The sequence below is a fragment of the Phoca vitulina genome, unplaced genomic scaffold, assembly GCF_004348235.1.
Source record: "Phoca vitulina isolate PV1807 unplaced genomic scaffold, GSC_HSeal_1.0 scaffold61, whole genome shotgun sequence".
NCBI classification, from domain to species: domain Eukaryota; kingdom Metazoa; phylum Chordata; class Mammalia; order Carnivora; family Phocidae; genus Phoca; species Phoca vitulina.
In genome coordinates this window covers 8,171,052-8,190,672 of record NW_022589764.1, presented here as the reverse complement: position 1 = coordinate 8,190,672, position 19,621 = coordinate 8,171,052, and the positions used below count along the sequence as shown (strand labels likewise).

The 19,621-nt window shown below is 40.0% G+C and overlaps 1 protein-coding gene across 2 annotated transcripts in view; it reads left to right on the top strand.

Moving 5' to 3' along the window:
- The window catches only part of MCEE (methylmalonyl-CoA epimerase), a 35,370-nt gene that overhangs the window by 198 nt on the left and 15,551 nt on the right, over window positions 1-19,621 (top strand). The window contains exons 1-2 of one of the 2 annotated variants that reach the window (XM_032391242.1): window positions 5-310; window positions 10,741-11,078. In XM_032391242.1, the coding sequence (XP_032247133.1) occupies window positions 244-310; window positions 10,741-11,078 (405 nt within the window). In that variant the 5' untranslated portion in view covers window positions 5-243. Of the gene's footprint in view, window positions 1-4; window positions 311-10,740; window positions 11,079-19,621 lie in introns of those variants that run through there. The other variant, XM_032391243.1, reaches the window with a different exon arrangement.

The following is a 19,621-nucleotide window of genomic DNA, read 5'->3' as shown; positions in this document are numbered from 1 at the left end:
TTTGTATTCCTGAGGGGCCCACAGGGGTGACGCGTCCTTCGTTTAAGTTTCTGCTTTAGATGCACTGGGTGGCTTCAATACGTAAAATAAGAACAAGCCCACCCGCGGCAGCATAGGAACGCAGGAACGCTCGCCACGCCCCCTAGCCTCGTAGGCCCCGCCCCCGGCCGCGTTGACCTGCGCCTCGACTGAGCTCCTTCACCCGGGTGAAGCACCTCGGGCTTCAGTGGGTCACTTCCCAAGATGGCGCGCATGTTGAAGGCGGCGGCGGCGGCGGTGGCGGTGGCGGTGGCGGCCGAGAGCGCAGTAGGTGAATACCCCGCGCGGTCGGGGCTCTTCGGGGGGGCGGGGCGCGCGGGACGCGAGGCCTGGAGCTGGAGGAGGCGGCCGGTGGCCAGAGCACCTACGTCCACCGCGCTCTGTCCCCCGGTCAGCACCTTAGGCAGGAGGGATCTCCCAGGAACGCCTCAGGTTAGCGTGAGGGTTCTAGTATTCGATTCTCACAGCCACCTTAGGAGGTGTGTGCAGTTGACCTTGCCCCTCTATATAGGTGGCCTCAGAGAGGCGAGGGACCTGCCCAAGGGGACAGACAGCAAGGCTGGGACAGAAGTAGATGAAGTAAATGGCAGAGAGACAGTGAGTGTTCATTTCCAGTACACCATAGGAGATGCGAGAAACCAGAAAAAAGGGCAAGTCCTTTAAAAAACGTAAGCTGAACTCCCAAGTACTTCCAGTATCCCTCTGGAAACACTCGGAGGTCAGTTGTGTGAAGAATACCAAGGGAGTGTTTTTTCCCTCCTGCCCTAATATGTTTATTATTCCGTATATAAACAGGAAAGACAAAGGCAGACGGATTTGGAAGGTTCCTTGAGTCCTCTACACCTCCATTAAAAAAAAAAAAAAAAGCTGGATAGACTCAGTAATGACAGAAACTCAAGTTTTCTGACTCTCAAGCCACCCACTTTCTCCTCTTTCTTTTTCCTCTTCTTCATCAGAGGGCCACTATTTCAATTAATCTGAAATTCCCTGTTAGGAAGAGTGCCGGGTGGTAATGTCTCAAGTGTTACTCCTGAACATTTGCCATAAAGCCTTCAGCTTAGAACCTTCAGAAAGTGTTCAGGGATGAACCTTTAATAATGTTAGATCGGCTTGCTAGATAGTGCTCTCTCTATTCCACCCATTCAGATTTACAGTTCTAGCCATCCGTTGAAGTCCCGTCTCCAACTAACCAGTTCTTTATTGATCACTATAGTCTTCCTTACCAGTCACAACATTTCTTATACATTTATCGTTGCAAGTCACCAGGGCTAAGTGATGAGCCACATACGAAGAAGTGCACCATAGTAGTTTTAGTTGTCTCCACACTTTATCAGTTTGAAGAGGTGATATGTATACATGAAAAAATATTAAAACAGGCTGAGCACAGCTTGTTGAAATGAATCTAATAGGTGATTCTCGAGTTTTTATAGTAACACACCCTTCTGGTCCCTCCTTCCTCTCCCTGGTAGATACAAGCAGCATCTTAGTTCACACACAGTTGCAAGTAACCCTTTGCAAAAAAACAAAGATAAGAAAAATAAAGAGTCATCTCTTATTATCTCTTAAAAAGCCATCTGTTAGAATGTAGATATTGTTCATAAAACATACACTGAAGATATTAAAAGTTGAAAATCAAAAGAATGGTAAAAATTTCAGAGGAAAGAGAAGATTCAACATCATGGTTTAATAACATCAACTTTGATGTCAGACAGACCTGGGCTTGAGGCGCAGCTTAGTGTGCCCTTGAAGAAATTACTTAATCAGGCCTATTTTCCTTGCCTGCAAATGGGAAAAATAATATTGTCTGATGCACAGAGTTATGGTGAAGATTGAAGTGCTCACTGAACTATTACTGGTATGTCTATTTTATGGCCATGAGAACTAATAAGCAGAGCTACGCTAGCACATGATGTACTCCCACTTGAGAATTCATGATTTCACAGTTTGCTTAGGCAAGATTACAGACTTAGGCAAGCTTACAGGGCAGTATTGTTGCATAACTCTAACAATGAAATAAAGCCATGGGTCTCTACTGGTAATGAGGTCAAATCAACAAGATGGTACATGATGGTATGCCATAGGATTCAATTCTCTACTGTTGGTAAATCCCAGCAGTATGGAGAATGCCTAGAGACTAGGGAGTATCTGCATTGGGGATAATAACTAGCTTATACAGTTCTTGAAAGGCAGAATTGTTACATAGTTTCCACTTCTATATGATATTAAAAGGAGTTCTCAAAGCAATAGTCATGAGCAGTGTGGGTGAGTCAGAGGGTTACTATAAACAACTAATTTTAACTTGAAAAAATTGTAAATCACTATTCTTTATCAAAAAGCAAAAGGAGAACTATGCCTATAATACCTTCCAGCAGCATTATTCCACCAGGGTGTTAGTAGTCACTAAATACTGAAATACTACCAAAGATCTTCTAAAATCACAGCCCACATTGTAAGTTTTCCAGAATAAAAGGAGACTAGTCTCCTTGTCATAAAAAGTAGTAAGTTGTGGATTGATGAAATGTTGCAGGGAATACAGAAATACTATGTGTGTCAAAACATTAATACAAGTAATACAAGTAATCTTTAGTGTTTGAGAAAGATTTTTAATATAAGTCTAGTATCATATATAGGGTAGGTGCACGGTCAGTTTTTTCCTTTAAAAGCGTAAAATATGTTAGAAATCAGAGATGCTTACATTTATAAGCAAGTTATTGATGTAACCTTTCTGTAAGTGCTAATAATGATCGTTCTTGGAACTTGTTATGTACTTTGTGCCAGGTACTTCCCTAAACCCTTTATATGTATTATTCATTTTAGTCTCATGACAATTCTATGAGGTAGGTATTATCTTCCTATATGAGAAAAGAAAGACACAGAGAGGGTACGTAACTAGCCCAAGTTAGAGAACTAATGGTAGGGTCAAGATTTGAACCAGGGCAGCTTAACACTGGAGCCCACATTCTTAACCATAAGGCATGCTGCTTCTCATATGATACTTAGACACAAAACCTGAAAGTGAACATATAAATAATAATTTGAATATTAGAGAAGATACATTTTTGTATGTGTATTTTTAGAAATACTTTTATTCAGTAGTTGATGGGGGGAAACAAAGAGGAAGGGAATGTAACTTCCAAAAAGTCATACATTTATTGCAAGAATTGAATGCTAATAAAGATACATTTTTTTTGGTAAATTGTATAGACATCTTGTCATAAGGGAAAAGTAAAATGAAAAAAGTGTATTCTAAAGGCCAGCTCTGATTTATCCTCTTGTTTTAGATGCTTGAACCTTAAATAACCCCACTTTTTCTTTTATTGTGGTTAACTATACATAACATAAAATTTGCCATTTTAACCATATTTAGGTGTACAGTTCAGTGGCATTAAATACAGTTGACCCTTGAACAACACAGGTTTGAACTGCATGGATCCAATTATACTCACAATTTTGCAGTAAAGTACTGTAGATATATTTTCTCTTATGATTTTCTTAACATTTTCTTTTCTGTAGCTTACTTTACTATAAGAATATAGCATATATATTACATATAACATGCAAAATATGTGTTAATCAACTGTCTATGTTATCAGTAAGACTTCTGGTCAACAGTTAAGATTTTGGGTAGTTATATGTGGATTTTTGACTCTGTCGGGGGTTGGCACTCTTAACCCCCCATTTTGTTCAAGAGTCAACTGTATATTCATATTGCGCAGCCATCACCATCATCCATCTCCAGAACTTTTTCATCATCCCAACCTGAACCTCTGTACCCATTCAACAATAGCCCCCGTTGTCCTCTACCCCCAATCCGTGGTAATCATTATTCTACTTTCTATGAATTTGACTACTACAGGTGCTGTACATATGTGGAATTATACAATATTTGTCCTTTTGTGAGTGGCTGTTTCTCTTAGCATGTTTTTTTTTTTTTTTTTTTTTTTTTTTTTTTTTTTTTTTTTTTTTTTTATTTATTTGACAGAGAGAGACACAGCGAGAGAGGGAACACAAGCAGGGGGAGTGGGAGAGGGAGAAGCAGGCTTCCCGCTGAGCAGGGAGCTTGATGTGGGGCTCGATCCCAGGACCCTGGGATCACGACCTGAGCTGAAGGCAGGCGCCCAACTGACTGAGCCACCCAGGCGCCCCTCTTAGCATGTTTTTAAAGTTCATCCATGTTGTACCGTGTGTCAGAACTTCATTCCTTTTTAAGGTTGAATAATAGTCCCTTGTATGTGTCCACAAGATTTTATCTTTTCATCTGTCAGTGGACACTTAAGTTATTCCCAGATTCTGGCTATTGTGAACAATACATCTATGAACATGGATATATAAATATATCCTTGAAGCCCTATTTTCAGTTCTTTTGGCTATATACCCAGAAGTGGTATCACTGGATAATGTGGTAATCTTATGTTATGACCCCACCTTTAAGGAACATAATACTTTACAGAAAAACAGGAGAAGCTCAGAAAAATGAATTCTATTAAGCACACACAATAAATTCCAATTTGGCTTGCAAAGGATTAACTTCATGAAAAAAGGTAGTTTTGAAAATAGAAGATGATCCTAATAGGAGACAACAGTGGTCAAGTTATAGGACTGTGAGGAGAGATTTACTTTTATAATGGAGTCATATGTAAGTGGGGTAAAAAAAACATGGTCTGTTTACTGACTGTGCTGAGTAAAAAGTTATTCCTACCAGAGTTTTAAACAGGTTGAAAATATGTATATGGTGCTGTGAATCCACTGGTTGAATGCTGAAAATATATGGGCTTCTTACCAAACAACTTGAAGGCACTTCTGATGAATGGCTTTCTAAGTATATTATGTCTCCTCAAATAAGGTATACAAAAGTTCAGACTTGAAAACTTATTACATGCTCTAAAATTAGATTATGTAAAATTTCCACAGCTTTGCAAATATATAAGAAAACATTGAATTGTACACTTCAAATGAGGGAACCTTATAGTGTGTAAATTATAGGAAGACCTTATTAAAAGTGACTATTAGACCTGTTAGGAAGACCTTATTACAAGTGACTATTCACAGTTTTGTGGCACCTTATGTACAAATTTAACATAATTTCTTTTAAACAGTAAGTACCCTTAATGCATTTGAGTATAGACCCTTGCAGCTAAGCCTTTAGTTGTTTGGAGCCAGTATTGGAAAGACTGGTCTGAGATAAATGCAATCTAGATGGAAGGAAATGCAATGTTATTTTTAAGTCAAGGCACTGAAAGTATTTAGTAAGAGCCAATATTGAGGGAAAGATAGGAATCAGAGTTAACACACACACCAGATTTGGTAACATATCTCTTTCTTATATATCAGATTCCTGATTTGTGGAAGTCATTTGTTTCTTAAATCTGTAGACACTCATCTTTGCAATCCTTTTGTGTTTTACACTCCTGTTTGGTTGTTTTTTGTTTTTTTAAGATTTATTTATTTATTTGAGAGAGAGAGAGCAGCATGTGCAAGCAGAGAGGAGGGGCAGAGGGAGAGGGAGGGAGGAAATCCCAAGCACACTCCAGGCCAAGTGCAGAGCCCACCATGGGGCTTGATCTCACCACCCTGAGATCTTGACCTGAGCCAAAATCAAGTCAGCCGCTTAACTGACTAAGCCACCCAGGCGCTCCAACACTCCTGTTTTTAAATATCTGATACATTTATTCACATATTTATACACTGTAGTTTATTGTGAAGCGATGTGGAATAGTCACAAATTACACATTATGGAGTTCAAAGTAATGTAGTTGTACCTTTCTGAGATGGGAGGCAGAGAAACCTAAAACTAGAATTGTGAATTCCTGCCAGTCAGAGGGCAACCTAATTAAAAATATCTTCTAAAAGTTGCCAAAGTCAAAGGAGAAAGTATAATTTTTTAAATGTTGACAGCAGACTTTTCAGAAATCTTTTTTGTTAAGTACCTATAAGGGTCTATATCACAGTACCCCTTTATTCCATGTTTCCTGCCCCAGTTTTCTTGGTCTACAGGATTTCACTTTAGACTTTTTTTTTTTTTAATATTTTATTTATTTATTTGACAGAGAGAGAGAGAGCAAGAGCAGGAACACAAGCAGGGGGAGTGGGAGAGGGAGAAGCAGGCTTCCAGCGGAGCAGGGAGCCCGATGTGGGGCTCAATCCCAGGACCCTGGGATCATGACCTGAGCTGAAGGCAGACACTTAACCCACTGAGCCACCCAGGTGCCCCCACTTTAGACTTTTAGCTAAAGTCATCCCATTGTTGTTGTCCTTGTTGTTTTAAGGTAATTCACATAACGTACCATTTAAAATGTACAATTTAGCAGCATTTGTTACATTCACCATGTTGTGCAACCATAATCTTTATTTAATTGCAAGACTTTTTTTTTTTTTTTTTAAAGATTTTATTTGACAGAGAGAGACACAGCGAGAGAGGGAACACAGCAGGGGGAGTGGGAGAGGGAGAAGCAGGCCTCCTGCGGAGCAGGGAGCCCGATGCGGGGCTCAATCCCAGGACCCTGAGATCATGACCTGAGCCGAAGGCAGACGCTTAACCAGCTGAGCCACCCAGGCGCCCCTAATTCCAAGACATTTTCATCACCCCAGAAGGAAATCTCGTGCCAGTTAAGCAGTCAATCCCCATTCCCACCTCCATCCAGCCCTTGGCAACCACTGTCCTGCTTCTTGTCTGTGGACTTACCCATTCTGGATATTTCCTATAAATGGAGTCATATAGCATATGACCTTTTATGTCTGGCTGCTGTCATTTAGCATAATGTTGTCACTTGGTATAGTGTTTTCAAGGTTCATCCATGTTGTATCGTTGCTTCAAATCCACTGTATGGATAATATTCCACCGTATGAATATGAATCATTTTCCATGGCTATTGGGAATAGTGCTGTCATAAAAATTTGTGTACAAGTTTTTGTTTAAGTACATGTTTTCAATTATTTTAGGGACCTAGGAGTGGAATTTTTGAGTCACATGCTAATTGTATGTTTAACTTTCTGAGTTTTCCAAACTGTTTCATGGCAGCTCCATCATTTTACATTCTTGCCAGCAATGTACAAGGATTCCAGTTTTTCCACATCCTCATCAACACTTTTAGTTGTGGGTGTGAAGTGGTATCCTGTTGTGTTTTTGATTTGCCTTTCCCTAATGGCTATGATATTGAGTATCTTATATGCTTTTTGGCTATTTTTATCTTCTTAACCCTTTATTTTTTAAGTTTATTTATTCAGGTAATCTCTACACCCAATGGGGACCTCATGACCCCAAGATCAAGAGCCTCATGCTCTACCAACTGAGCCAGCCAGGTGCCCCTCTGAACCCTTCATTTTAAAGAATTATTGAATTCTCACCAGTATCACTGGGTTTATTTTTGTTCTATTCCAAGAAACCGAATAAGACCAATAAAGTGATATTTTTTTCTCAAGCTAGTTTACATTTCTAGAGATAAGATAAACCTGTAACCACAAAGTCTTGATTTTTACATTATATAAAGATGTATTATCTTTCTATTTTCCTAACATATAATGAAGATTTTGTGTTCCATTAAAAAGAAAAAGAACCAGTCATTCTAATAACTCTTTCCTCATGATAAAATGGTTGTGGAGAAAGGTAGACCACAGGGAGGCTTCCAATAGCATGAGTTGCTTGGGCTTCCTTTTCAGTGTCAGAGATTTTGGAATGTCCCCCAACAAACTGGAACAGTATATAAAACTTCACCTTCACTTGGACATCTTGTAGTTTCTTCCTTTGATATTTCCATGTGTTCCATTGCTGGTAATAGGATGCCTGCCAAAGAACCACCAGCTAGCTGCCCCAATTCTTATAAAGATAACACTGATAAGGATGGGGCGCCTGGGTGGCTCAGTCATTAAGCGTCTGCCTTCGGCTCAGGTCATGATCTCAGGGTCCTGGGATTGAGCCCTGCATCGGGCTCCCTGCTCGGCAGGAGGCCTGCTTCTCCCTCTCCCACTCCCCCTGCTTGTGTTCCCTCTCTCGCTGTGTCTCTCTCTCTCAAATAAATAAATAAAATCTAAAAAAAAAAAAACAGAAAACCACTGATAAAGAGAATTCAGAAATACCTAGAATCAATATTTGATACCCTTAAGATTTCACAGAGCAAACGACTTCTTTTGATGTGCATTTTACTCTAAAGATCATTGCCCTTACCTACAATGTTTTTTTTTTTTAATACAAATACGTTCTGTATTGAACTTTCATTGCAGATGCACAGATAGTAGAGATGCAAGGGAAGAACAGTTTGTTAGTGGTTAGCATTTTTTTTTTTTAAGATTTTATTTATTTATTTGACAGAGAGAGAGAGAGATCACAGTAGGCAGACAGGCAGGTAGGCAGAGGGAGAGGGAGAAGCAGGCTCCCCGCTGAGCAGGGAGCCCGATGCGGGGCTTGATCCCAGGACCCTGGGATCATGACCTGAGCCAAAGGCAGATGCTTAACCGACTGAGCCACCCAGGCACCCCGGTGGTTAGCATTTTTAAAATTCACTGTCACCATGCTCTTGAGATAGTTACTTGGTCTCCACAGATTACCCTGCATACTACTCAGTTAGCAAATGATCATCATGAGAGTGGCCGAATTTATTGTGTACCCATTATGTATGTCTGGCACCGTATTATATTTTTATACCAAATATCTAATCTTTACAGCAAACTTAGCAACATAGATATTTAGTGGGTAGTACCAGAATTTTTTTAAAAACTAAAATAAAATACAACAGAGTAGAAAATATCAGAGCACATCACATCTATTGAGGGTTAGGTATGCTTTTCATGAAATTTACTTTCAATTGTACATTTATGTATGTACGTACTAGTTTTGAATACACTTGAATTTCAAAATACAGTGAGTCCATAGAACTGAGCTGTGTCAGCCTATTGATAATGACAACCTTTGGGTATTTCCATAATCAGTAATACAGGCTCGAGCATAGCAGAAGACTATCTTAGGCTGAATTTTGCCTTCTACTGACCTATAATGCATCACGTTTGTCAAGCAGTACCATACACTGGTTACCAATCCCAGGGGAGGACTCTAAACACTTCTCCCCGTTGTGTCTTGGTGTCAGTCTTCAAAGAAAACACAAGCAGTAGATGGAACAGTGCTTTACTTACATAGAAAGGAAACAGAGCAAGTTTACCTTTAATAGTGGGTGTTGGTCCACCATTGCCAATGAGTTTCTCCCAGTGGCCATGCAGGACAGTTTACCTATGCACACTCCTCTTGTGCTGTCCCCTCTCTGCAGAGGACTGATATAACAGCGAGGACTCATGTAACACATGACGCACACACTTTAAGCTGAGACCAAAGAGCATTCATTGAGCCTGAAAGAGGGAAAGATACTCCCAGGGCAAGATGATAAGCCCTGCACAGGCCGTATGGGCTCTTTATCTCTTGGTAAGGAAGTTTTCATCCTTAGGCGGTTGAGTGGGGGTTGAAAGACTACACACATGAGACTGCAGTTCCCCACAAGGTTTGTGGTCTTAAATAGTGTCACTTTAATCTCATTATCAATAATTTCAGTAAAGGGGAATTAATTATTTGTTAGCTAGAGCTCTGTGATACTAAGTACTGTTTAATGTATTTTCTTTTTTTTTTTTTTTTTTTTAAGATTTTATTTATTTATTTGACAGAGAGAGAGATAGCGAGAGAGGGAACACAAGAAGGGAGAGTGGGAGAGGGAGAAGCAGGCTTCCCGCCGAGCAGGGAGCTCGATGCGGGGCTCGATCCCAGGACCCTGGGATCATGACCTGAGCCGAAGGCAGACGCTTAACGACTGAGCCACCCAGGCGCCCCTGTTTAATGTATTTTCCATTAAGAGCTAAATCTAATTGTTTAGAATATGTGTTCTTCAATTTGCTATTTTGTACCTTTTTTTATTAAGTGATGTAGTTTTACAAGATTATTTTTAGACCTCATATATGTATATAGTTTTAGTTCTGGGGAGAATCTGGCTCTTAAAATCCAGTGTGTTGGGGACTGGGGAAGCAGTAATCCACAGGGAGAACACATTACAAGTCTCTTCTGTTTCTAAATGAAAGCAATTTCTTCACATTCAGAAGCAGTTCTGCTTCTAATTCTTCAAAATTACAAAAAGAAACAGTTTTTAAAAATCTGATTTCAGAGGGAATTCTCACAAGTTTAAGGACAATCTTAATCTTTGCTTGTTTTTCTCCCAACAATGAGATATTTTCCTTAGTAATCATTCAAAAAAAAAATCACATTAAAAAGCACTGTAATGGTCATGACTTTAATACGTATTACTATAAGACAAAAAAATTGGTTATAGGTAGGGAAGAAAATTACTTGTTCTCATCATTAAATGTGTGTTGTTTCACTGTCACATTCAAACTTACCTCTTGTGAAATGCAGAGAATAGCAAGTAATTCTTAATGCTGTGCATTTATCCTTTAAGTGTTATCAGTAAATAGAAATTATCATGAAAAATGCCATCTTTGTTTTAAATCTATAAAGCTCAGAATTAATTTTTTGATTCCAGACAGTTGTTTCGGAGCAGAGTAATTTTGACATAGTTTTTCCATTTATCTCTCTGATTTAATTTCAGTAACTAAAACCAGAATAGGTATATAAATGATTTTTACATGTATTATGCATTTAGTTTTTTAAAAAATTAATTTTATAAATCCATTAATTCTCAAAAGAAGGATATCAATGGCTGTTCCATTTTTCAGGGCTTTATTCCAGACTTAAGACTCCAGTTCCAAAAGTAAGAACTTTTTCCACATCACAGTCCTCGCTTCAAGTGGCAGGTCCTATGTGGAACCTGGGTCGACTCAATCATGTAGCAATTGCAGTGCCAGACTTGGAAAAAGCCAAGGCATTTTATAAGAATGTTCTGGGGGCCCAGGTAAGTGAGACGGTCCCTATTCCTGAGCACGGAGTATCTGTTGTTTTTGTCAACCTGGGAAACACCAAGATGGAGCTGCTTCATCCGTTGGGAAATGACAGTCCAGTTGCAGCTTTTCTACAGAAAAACAAGGCTGGAGGAATGCATCATATCTGCATTGAGGTATTTTATTTCAATGTTTGGTGTTTCAAATTTCTCTTTTACAAAGTGTCTTTTTTTTTTTTTTTGCATTTTTAAAATTTTATTATGTTATGTTAATCACCATACATTACATCATTAGTTTTTTATTGTTATGTTAATCCCCATACATTACATCATTAGTTTTAGATATAGTGTTCCAGGATTCATTGTTTGTGCATAACACCCAGTGCTCCATGCAGAACGTGCCCTCCCCAATACCCATCACCAGGCTAACCCATCCTCCCACCCCCCTCCCCTCTAGAACCCTCAGTTTGTTTTTCAGAGTCCATTGTCTCTCATGGTTCTTCTCCCCCTCCGATTTCCCCCCCTTCATTCTTCCCCTCCTGCTCCATTCTTCTTCTTCTTTTTTTCTTTCTTAACATATATTGCATTATTTGTTTCAGAGGTACAGATCTGAGATTCAACAGTCTTGCACAGTTCACAGCACTTACCAGAGCACATACCCTCCCCAATGTCCATCACCCAGTCACCCCATCCCTCCCACCCCACCCCCCACTCCAGCAACCCTCAGTTTGTTTCCTGAGATTAAGAATTCCTCATATCAGTGAGGTCATATGATACATGTCTTTCTCTGTTTGACTTATTTCGCTCAGCATAATACCCTCCAGTTCCATCCACATCGTTGCAAATGGCAAGATCTCATTCCTTTTGATGGCTGCATAATATTCCATTGTATATATATACCACTTCTTCTTTATCCATTCATCTGTCGATGGACATCTTGGCTCTTTCCACAGTTTGGCTATTGTGGACATTGCTGCTATAAACATCGGGATGCACGTACCCTTTCGGATCCCTACTTTTGTATCTTTGGGGTAAATACCCAGTAGTGCAATTGCTGAGTCATATGGTAGCTCTATTTTCAACTTTTTGAGGAACCTCCATACTGTTTTCCAGAGTGGCTGCACCAGCTTGCATTCCCACCAACAGTGTAGGAGGGTTCCCCTTTCTCTGCATCCCCGCCAACATCTGTCGTTTCCTGACTTGTTAATTTTAGCCATTCTGACTGGTGTGAGGTGGTATCTCATTGAGGTTTTGATTTGGATTTCCCTGATGCCGAGCGATATTGAACACTTTTTCATGTGTCTGTTGGCCATTTGGATGTCTTCTTTGGGAAAATGTCTGTTCATGTCTTCTGCCCATTTCTTGATTGGATTCTTTGTTCTTTGGGTGTTGAGTTTGATGAGTTCTTTATAGATTTTGGATACTAGCCCTTTATCTGATAAGTCATTTGCAAATATCTTCTCCCATTCTGTTCGTTGTCTTTTGGTTTTGTTGACTGTTTCCTTTGCTTTGCAAAAGCTTTTTATCTTGATGAAGTCCCAAGAGTTCATTTTTGCCCTTGCTTCCCTTGCCTTTGGCGATGTTTCTAGGAAGAAGTTGCTGTGGCTGAGGTCGAAGAGGTTGCTGCCTGTGTTCTCCTTTAGGATTTTGATGGACTCCTGTCTCACATTGAGGTCTTTCAACCATTTTGAGTCTATTTTTGTGTGTGGTGTAAGGAAATGGTCCAGTTTCATTCTTCTGCATGTGGCTCTCCAATTTTCCCAACACCATTTGTTGAAGAGACTGTCTTTTTTCCACTGGACATTCTTTCCTGCTTTGTCAAAGATGAGTTGACCATATAGTTGAGGGTCCATTTCTGGGCTCTCTGTTCTGTTCCATTGAACTATGTGCCTGTTTTTGTGCCAGTACCATACTGTCTTGATGATGACAGCTTTGTAGTAGAGCTGGAAATCCGGAATTGTGATGCCGCCAGCTTTGCTTTTCTTTTTCAACATTCCTCTGGCTATGCGGGGTCTTTTCTGGTTCCATACAAATTTTAGGATTATTTGTTCCATTTCTTTGAAAAAAGTGGATGGTATTTTGATGGGGATTGCATTGAATGTGTAGATTGCTCTAGGTAGCATTGACATCTTCACAATATTTGTTCTTCCAATCCATGAGCATGGAACGTTTTTCCATTTCTTTGTGTCTTCCTCAATTTCTTTCATGAGTATTTTATAGTTTTCTGAGTACAGATCCTTTGCCTCTTTGGTTAGATTTATTCCTAGGTATCTTATGGTTTTGGGTGCAATTGTAAATGGGATCGACTCCTTAATTTCTCTTTCTTCTGACTTGTTGTTGGTGTATAGGAATGCCACTGACTTCTGTGCATTGATTTTATATCCTGCCACTTGACTGAATTCCTGTATGAGTTCTAGCAGTTTTGGGGTGGAGTCTTTGGGATTTTCCACATAAAGTATCATATCATCTGCAAAGAGTGAGAGTTTGACTTCTTCTTTGCCGATTTGGATGCCTTTGATTTCTTTTTGTTGTCTGATTGCTGTGGCTAGGACTTCCAATACTATGTTGAATAGCAGTGGTGATAGTGGACATCCCTGCCGCGTTCCTGACCTTAGGGGGAAAGCTCTCAGTTTTTCCCCATTGAGAATGATATTCGCTGTAGGCTTTTCATAGATGGCTTTTATGATATTGAGGTATGTACCCTCTATGCCTATACTCTGAAGAGTTTTGATCAAGAAAGGATGCTGTACTTTGTCAAATGCTTTTTCTGCATCTATTGAGAGGATCATATGATTCTTGTTCTTTCTTTTGTTAATGTATTGTATCACGTTGATTGATTTGCGGATGTTGAACCAACCTTGCAGCCCAGGGATAAATCCCACTTGGTCGTGGTGAATAATCCTTTTAATGTACTGTTGGATCCTATTGGCTAGTATTTTGGTGAGAATTTTTGCATCCATGTTCATCAGGATATTGGTCTGTAATTCTCCTTTTTGATGGGGTCTTTGTCTGGTTTTGGGATCAAGGTAATGGTGGCCTCATAAAATGAGTTTGGAAGTTTTCCTTCCATTTCTATTTTTTGGAACAGTTTCAGAAGAATCGGTATTAATTCTTCCTTAAATGTTTGGTAGAATTCCCCTGGGAAGCCATCTGGCCTGGGCTTTTGCTTGTTGGGAGATTTTTGATGACTGCTTCAATTTCCTTAGTGGTTATAGGTCTGTTCAGGTTTTCTATTTCTTCCTGGTTCAGTTTTGGTAGTTGATACATCTCTAGGAATGGATCCATTTCTTCCAGGTTATCTAATTTGCTGACGTAGAGTTGCTCATAATATGTTCTTAGAATTGTTTGTATTTCTTTGGTGTTGGTTGTGATCTCTCCTCTTTCATTCATGATTTTGTTGATTTGGGTCATTTCTCTTCTCTTCTTGATAAGTCTGGCCAGGGGTTTATCAATCTTGTTAATTCTTTCAAAGAACCAGCTCCTAGTTTTGTTGATCTGTTCTACTGTTCTTTTGGTTTCGATTTCATTGATTTCTGCTCTGATCTTTATTATTTCTCTTCTCCTGCTGGGTTTAGGCTTTATTTGCTGTTCTTTCTCCAGCTCCTTTAGGTGTAGGGTTAGGTTGTGTACTTGAGACCTTTCTTGTTTCTTGAGAAAGGCTTGTATTGCTATATACTTTCCTCTTAGGACTGCCTTTGCTGTATCCCAAAGATTTTGAATAGTTGTGTTTTCATTTTCATTGATTTCCATGAATTTTTTTAATTCTTCTTTAATTTCCTGGTTGACCCATTCATTCTTCAGTAGGATGCTCTTTAGCCTCCATGTATTTGAGTTCTTTTCGACTTTCCTCTTATGATTGAGTTCTAGTTTTAAAGCATTGTGGTCTGGAAATATGCAGGGAATGATCCCGATCTTTTGGTACCGGTTGAGACCTGATTTATGACCTAGGATGTGATCTATTCTGGAGAATGTTCCATGGGCACTAGAGAAGAGTGTGTATTCTGTTGCTTTGGGATGGAATGTTCTGAATATGTCTGTGAAGTCCATTTGGTCCAGTGTGTCATTTAAAGTCTTTATTTCCTTGTTGATCTTTTGCTTAGACGATCTGTCCATTTCAGTGAGGGGGGTGTTAAAGTCCCCCACTATTATTGTATTGTTGTCTATGTGTTTCTTTGCTTTTGTTATCAATTGCCTTATATAATTGGCTGCTCCCATGTTAGGGGCATAGATATTTACAATTGTTAGATCTTCTTGTTTGATAGACCCTTTAAGTAGGATATAGTGTCGTTCCTCATCTCTTATTACAGTCTTTGGTTTAAAATCTCATTTGTCTGATATAAGGATTGCCACCCCAGCTTTCTTTTGGTGTCCATTAGCATGGTAAATGGTTTTCCACCCCCTCACTTTCAATCTGGGGGTGTCTTTGGGTCTAAAATGAGTCTCTTGCAGACAGCATATCAATGGGTCTTGTTTTTTAATCCAATCTGATAGCCTGTGTCTTTTGATTGGGGCATTTAGCCCATTTACATTCAGGGTAACTATTGAAAGATAGGAATTTAGTGCCATTGTATTGCCTGTAAGGTGACTGTTACTGTATATTGTCTGTGTTCCTTTCTGGTCTATGTTGCTTTTAGGTTCTCTCTTTGCTTAAAGGACCCCTTTCAAGATTTCTTGTAGGGCTGGTTTCGTGTTTGCAAATTCCTTTAGTTTTTGTTTGTCCTGGAAGCTTTTTATCTCTCCTTCTATTTTCAATGACAGCCTAGCTGGATATAGTATTCTTGGCTGCATATTTTTCGCATTTAGTGCTCTGAATATGTCCTGCCAGTCCTTTCTGGCCTGCCAGGTCTCTGTGGATAAGTCTGTTCCCAATCTAATGTTTCTACCATTGTAGGTTACATATCTCTTCTCCCGAGCTGCTTTCAGGATTTTCTCTTTGTCTGTGAGACTCGTAAGTTTTACTATTAGATGTCGGGGTGTTGACCTATTTTTATTGATTTTGAGAGGGGTTCTCTGTGCCTCGTGGATTTTGATGCCTGTTTCCTTCCCCAAATTAGGGAAGTTCTCTGCTATAATTTGCTCCATTATACCTTCTGCCCCTCTCTTTCTTCTTCTTCTGGGATCCCAATTATTCTAATGTTGTTTCGTCTTATGGTATCGTTTATCTCTCGAATTCTGCCCTCGTGATCCAGTAGTTGTTTATCTCTCTTTTTCTCAGCTTCTTTATTTTCCATCATTTGGTCTTCTATCTCACTGATTCTCTCTTCTGCCTCATTTATCCTAGCAGTTAGCGCCCCCATATTTGATTGCACCTCATTAATAGCCTTTTTGATTTCTACTTGGTTAGATTTTAGTTCTTTTACTTCTCCAGAAAGGGTTCCTCTAATAACTTCCATGCTTTTTTCAAGCCCAGCTAGTATCTTTAAAGTGATGATTCTAAACTCTAGATCCAACATTGTACTAATGTCCGTATTGAGTAGGTCCCTGGCAGTCGGTACTACCTCTTGTTCTTTTTGTTGAGGTGATTTTTTCCGTCTTGTCATTTTGTGCAGAGGAGAATAGATTAATGAGAGAACAAAATGCTAGCAGGGTAACAACGTCCCCAGAAAGTATACTCTAAACAAATCAGAAAAGACCTGAAGCAGTGGGAAAAGAAAGGGAAAGAGAGAAAAAAGAAAAGAAAAGAAAAAAAGAAAAAAGAAAAAGATAAAGATAAAAACAAACAAAAGCAGAACAAAACAAAACAAAACAAAAACAGAATGTGATCAAATATGATCAGGCTGGTTTATAGATCAGTGCCACACACTAGATTTTGGATGTATTTTGGTCTGTTAAAAGAAAGTGCCTCCCAAAATTTTAAAGAAAGAAAAACTTATATATGTACAAAAATAAGGGTTGATATGATGAAGGGATGGAATATGACTGTAAAGATGGAAATTATAAAAAATTTTATAAAAGGAATTGATAATTTGTTTGAAAAAAGAAAGAAGAGGATTTAAAAAAGAAAAAAGAAAAAAGGGAGAGAATGTGATCAGGCAGGGGAGTAGAAAAAAACCATACACTAGAGATTTAGAGTGTATTTTGATCTGTTAGAAGAAACTATCTCAAGATTTTAAAGAGAGAACAACTTATATATATATATGCCAAAAATACGGGTAACTACTATGAAGGGATAGAATATGACTCTAAAAATGAAAAATAAAAATGTTTTTTTAAAAAAGGGATTGATAAGATGTTGGTTGAAAAAGGGAAAAAGAAAAATTCAAAAAAAGAAAAAAGAAAAAAAGACAGTTAAAAAAATAATTAACCTTGAAAGACTAAAGAATCATGGTAAAAAAGCCATGAATTCTGTGTGCAGTATTCCCTTAGCGCAGGAGTTCTGCCGTTCTCACTGATCGGTAACCTTGGTCTTGGCTGGCTGTTCTCGCTGATCTTCTGGGGGAGGGGCCTGTTGCCGTGGTTCTCAAATGTCTTTGCCGGAGGCAGAATTGCCCCGCCCTTGCCCGGGTCCGGGCTAAGTAATCTGCTCGGGTTTGCTCTCCGGAGCTTTTGTTCCCTGCAAGCTTTCCGTACAGCTTTGGAGGCGGAGAGTGAAAATGGCGGCCTCCCAATCTCCGCCCCGGAGGAGCCGAGAACTCGGGGTCTCGCTCCTCAGTGAGCCCCAAGAGAAAAGCAGTCAGTCACTCCCGTCTCCCCGGTCTCCGGCTGCACTCCGTGCTCACCGGGCCTGTGACCACGCGTTTCTATCTCTGGCACCCGAGCCCAGGTGGAGTCTCCAAACCCAGCAGATCCCCGCGGTGCGCTCCCGCGCCGCTCCTCCCCGGGGAAGAAGGTGAGTCTCCCCGGATCTGCCGCTTGTTGGGTCCCTGCTGGAAGCGCAGTGGCCCGACTGTGCTGCGGATCACGGTTTATGGCAACCCCGAGCTGAGAGCCCGCGCCTGGGCTCCGTCTCTGCAGCTGGCTTCCCTGCTCCGATACCTGGGAGCTCTGCCGCACTCAGGCACCCCCGGTCTTTCTGTGACCCCGAGGGTCCTGAGACTACACTGTCCCGCGAGGGTTCCACCCCCACTTAGCCACCAGAGTGACATCCCTCAGCGGAGCCGACTTCTAAAAGTTCCGATTTTGTGCTCTGTGGCTCTATCACTTGCCAGAAGCGGCCTACGGAGGCCCCTCCCCCGCCGTCTATCCTCCCGAATATCGCCTCGGATTCACTTCTCCGCACATCCTACCTTCCAGAAAGTGGTCACTTTTCTGTTCAGAGAGTTGTTGCTATTCTTTTCTTCGATCTCCTGTTGAGTTTGTAGGTAATCAGAATGGTTTGATCCCTATCTAGCTGAATTCCTGAGAGGAGACGAAATCCAGGTCTCCTACTCCTCCGCCATCTTGCTCTGCCCCTACATCATTAGTTTTTGATGTAGTGTTCCATGATTCATCGTTTGCGTATAACACCCAGTGCTCCATTCAATACGTGCCCTCTTTAATACCCATCACCAGGCTAACCCATCCCCCCAACCTCCTCCCCTCTAGAACCCTCGGTTTGTTTCTCAGAGTCCATAGTCTCTCATGGTTCATCTCCCCCTCCGATTTCCCCCCCTTCATTTTTCCCTTCCTACTATCTTCTTTTTTTTAACATATAATGTATTATTTGTTTCAGAGGTACAGGTCTGTGATTCAACCGTCTCGCACAATTCACAGCACTCACCATAGCACATACCCTCCCCAATGTCTGTCACCCAGCCACCCCATGCCTCCCACCCCCCACCAAACTGTCTTTTACTCTTTAAGACTACATATTGTCACTGTCATCAGAAACTGGTATTAAGTTCTTTAAAGGGAATGGTAATATTGGTCTTACTCAAAGATGGATCCATGGATATATTCTCTTTCCCTCTAGAAAACTAAATAATAATAATAATGTATTTTATTGAAGTCTGGATTTAACAGCCACAACAAAGGCCACCAAAGCTGGCCAAAATAGATTTTCATCTTTATTATAGTATTTATTGATTATACATAACCTCCCATGTAATAGGAATACAGCTGCTTTCACTCTCACAAGGCAATTAGAAGAAGGTGAAAAGACTTTATAGAGTAAGAATTTCTATATACATGCTAAATTCTTATGATTATTTTCTATCCTTTAAATTCTAATAACTTGTTCCTTATTACAATAGCAATACATTTTCAATTACTGACCGTGATTTTTAAGACCTTTCAATTGCATCTGCTTACAATTCCCAAGGAAAACTTGAAATGTTAGACAAGAACATTCTCATTAGAGAGCCTGTATCTGTAGATACTCATGTTCAGATAACTGCTTTTTGTAATATCAGCAATACTAATTATGCTTCACTTTAAATTATTTTGATAGGACAATTCTTTTGATAGAAAGAATGGCATAATTAATTGGTAGGCCTCATTCCTAATCTAGAAGAGAAGGGGGTTGATTCTAGAGTGAATTCAAGGATTTATTCAGTTCATTTTGCAAACGTATTTGAGAACCTACAGTGGGTACTCCACTGAGTAGTGGGATTCAGCAATGAAGAAGAAACGGACCATGCACACAGTGAGGAGGGGGCAGCTATTTAAACAGGCAAGTACACTATCCTCTGATAAAACAGAATTAATATATACGTCTTCTCTGTAACATCAATAAGGGCAGGTTCTCCCGGCCAGCGGAGGAGGTGAGAGGGTATCACAGGGCATGAGTTGTAATGAATGTG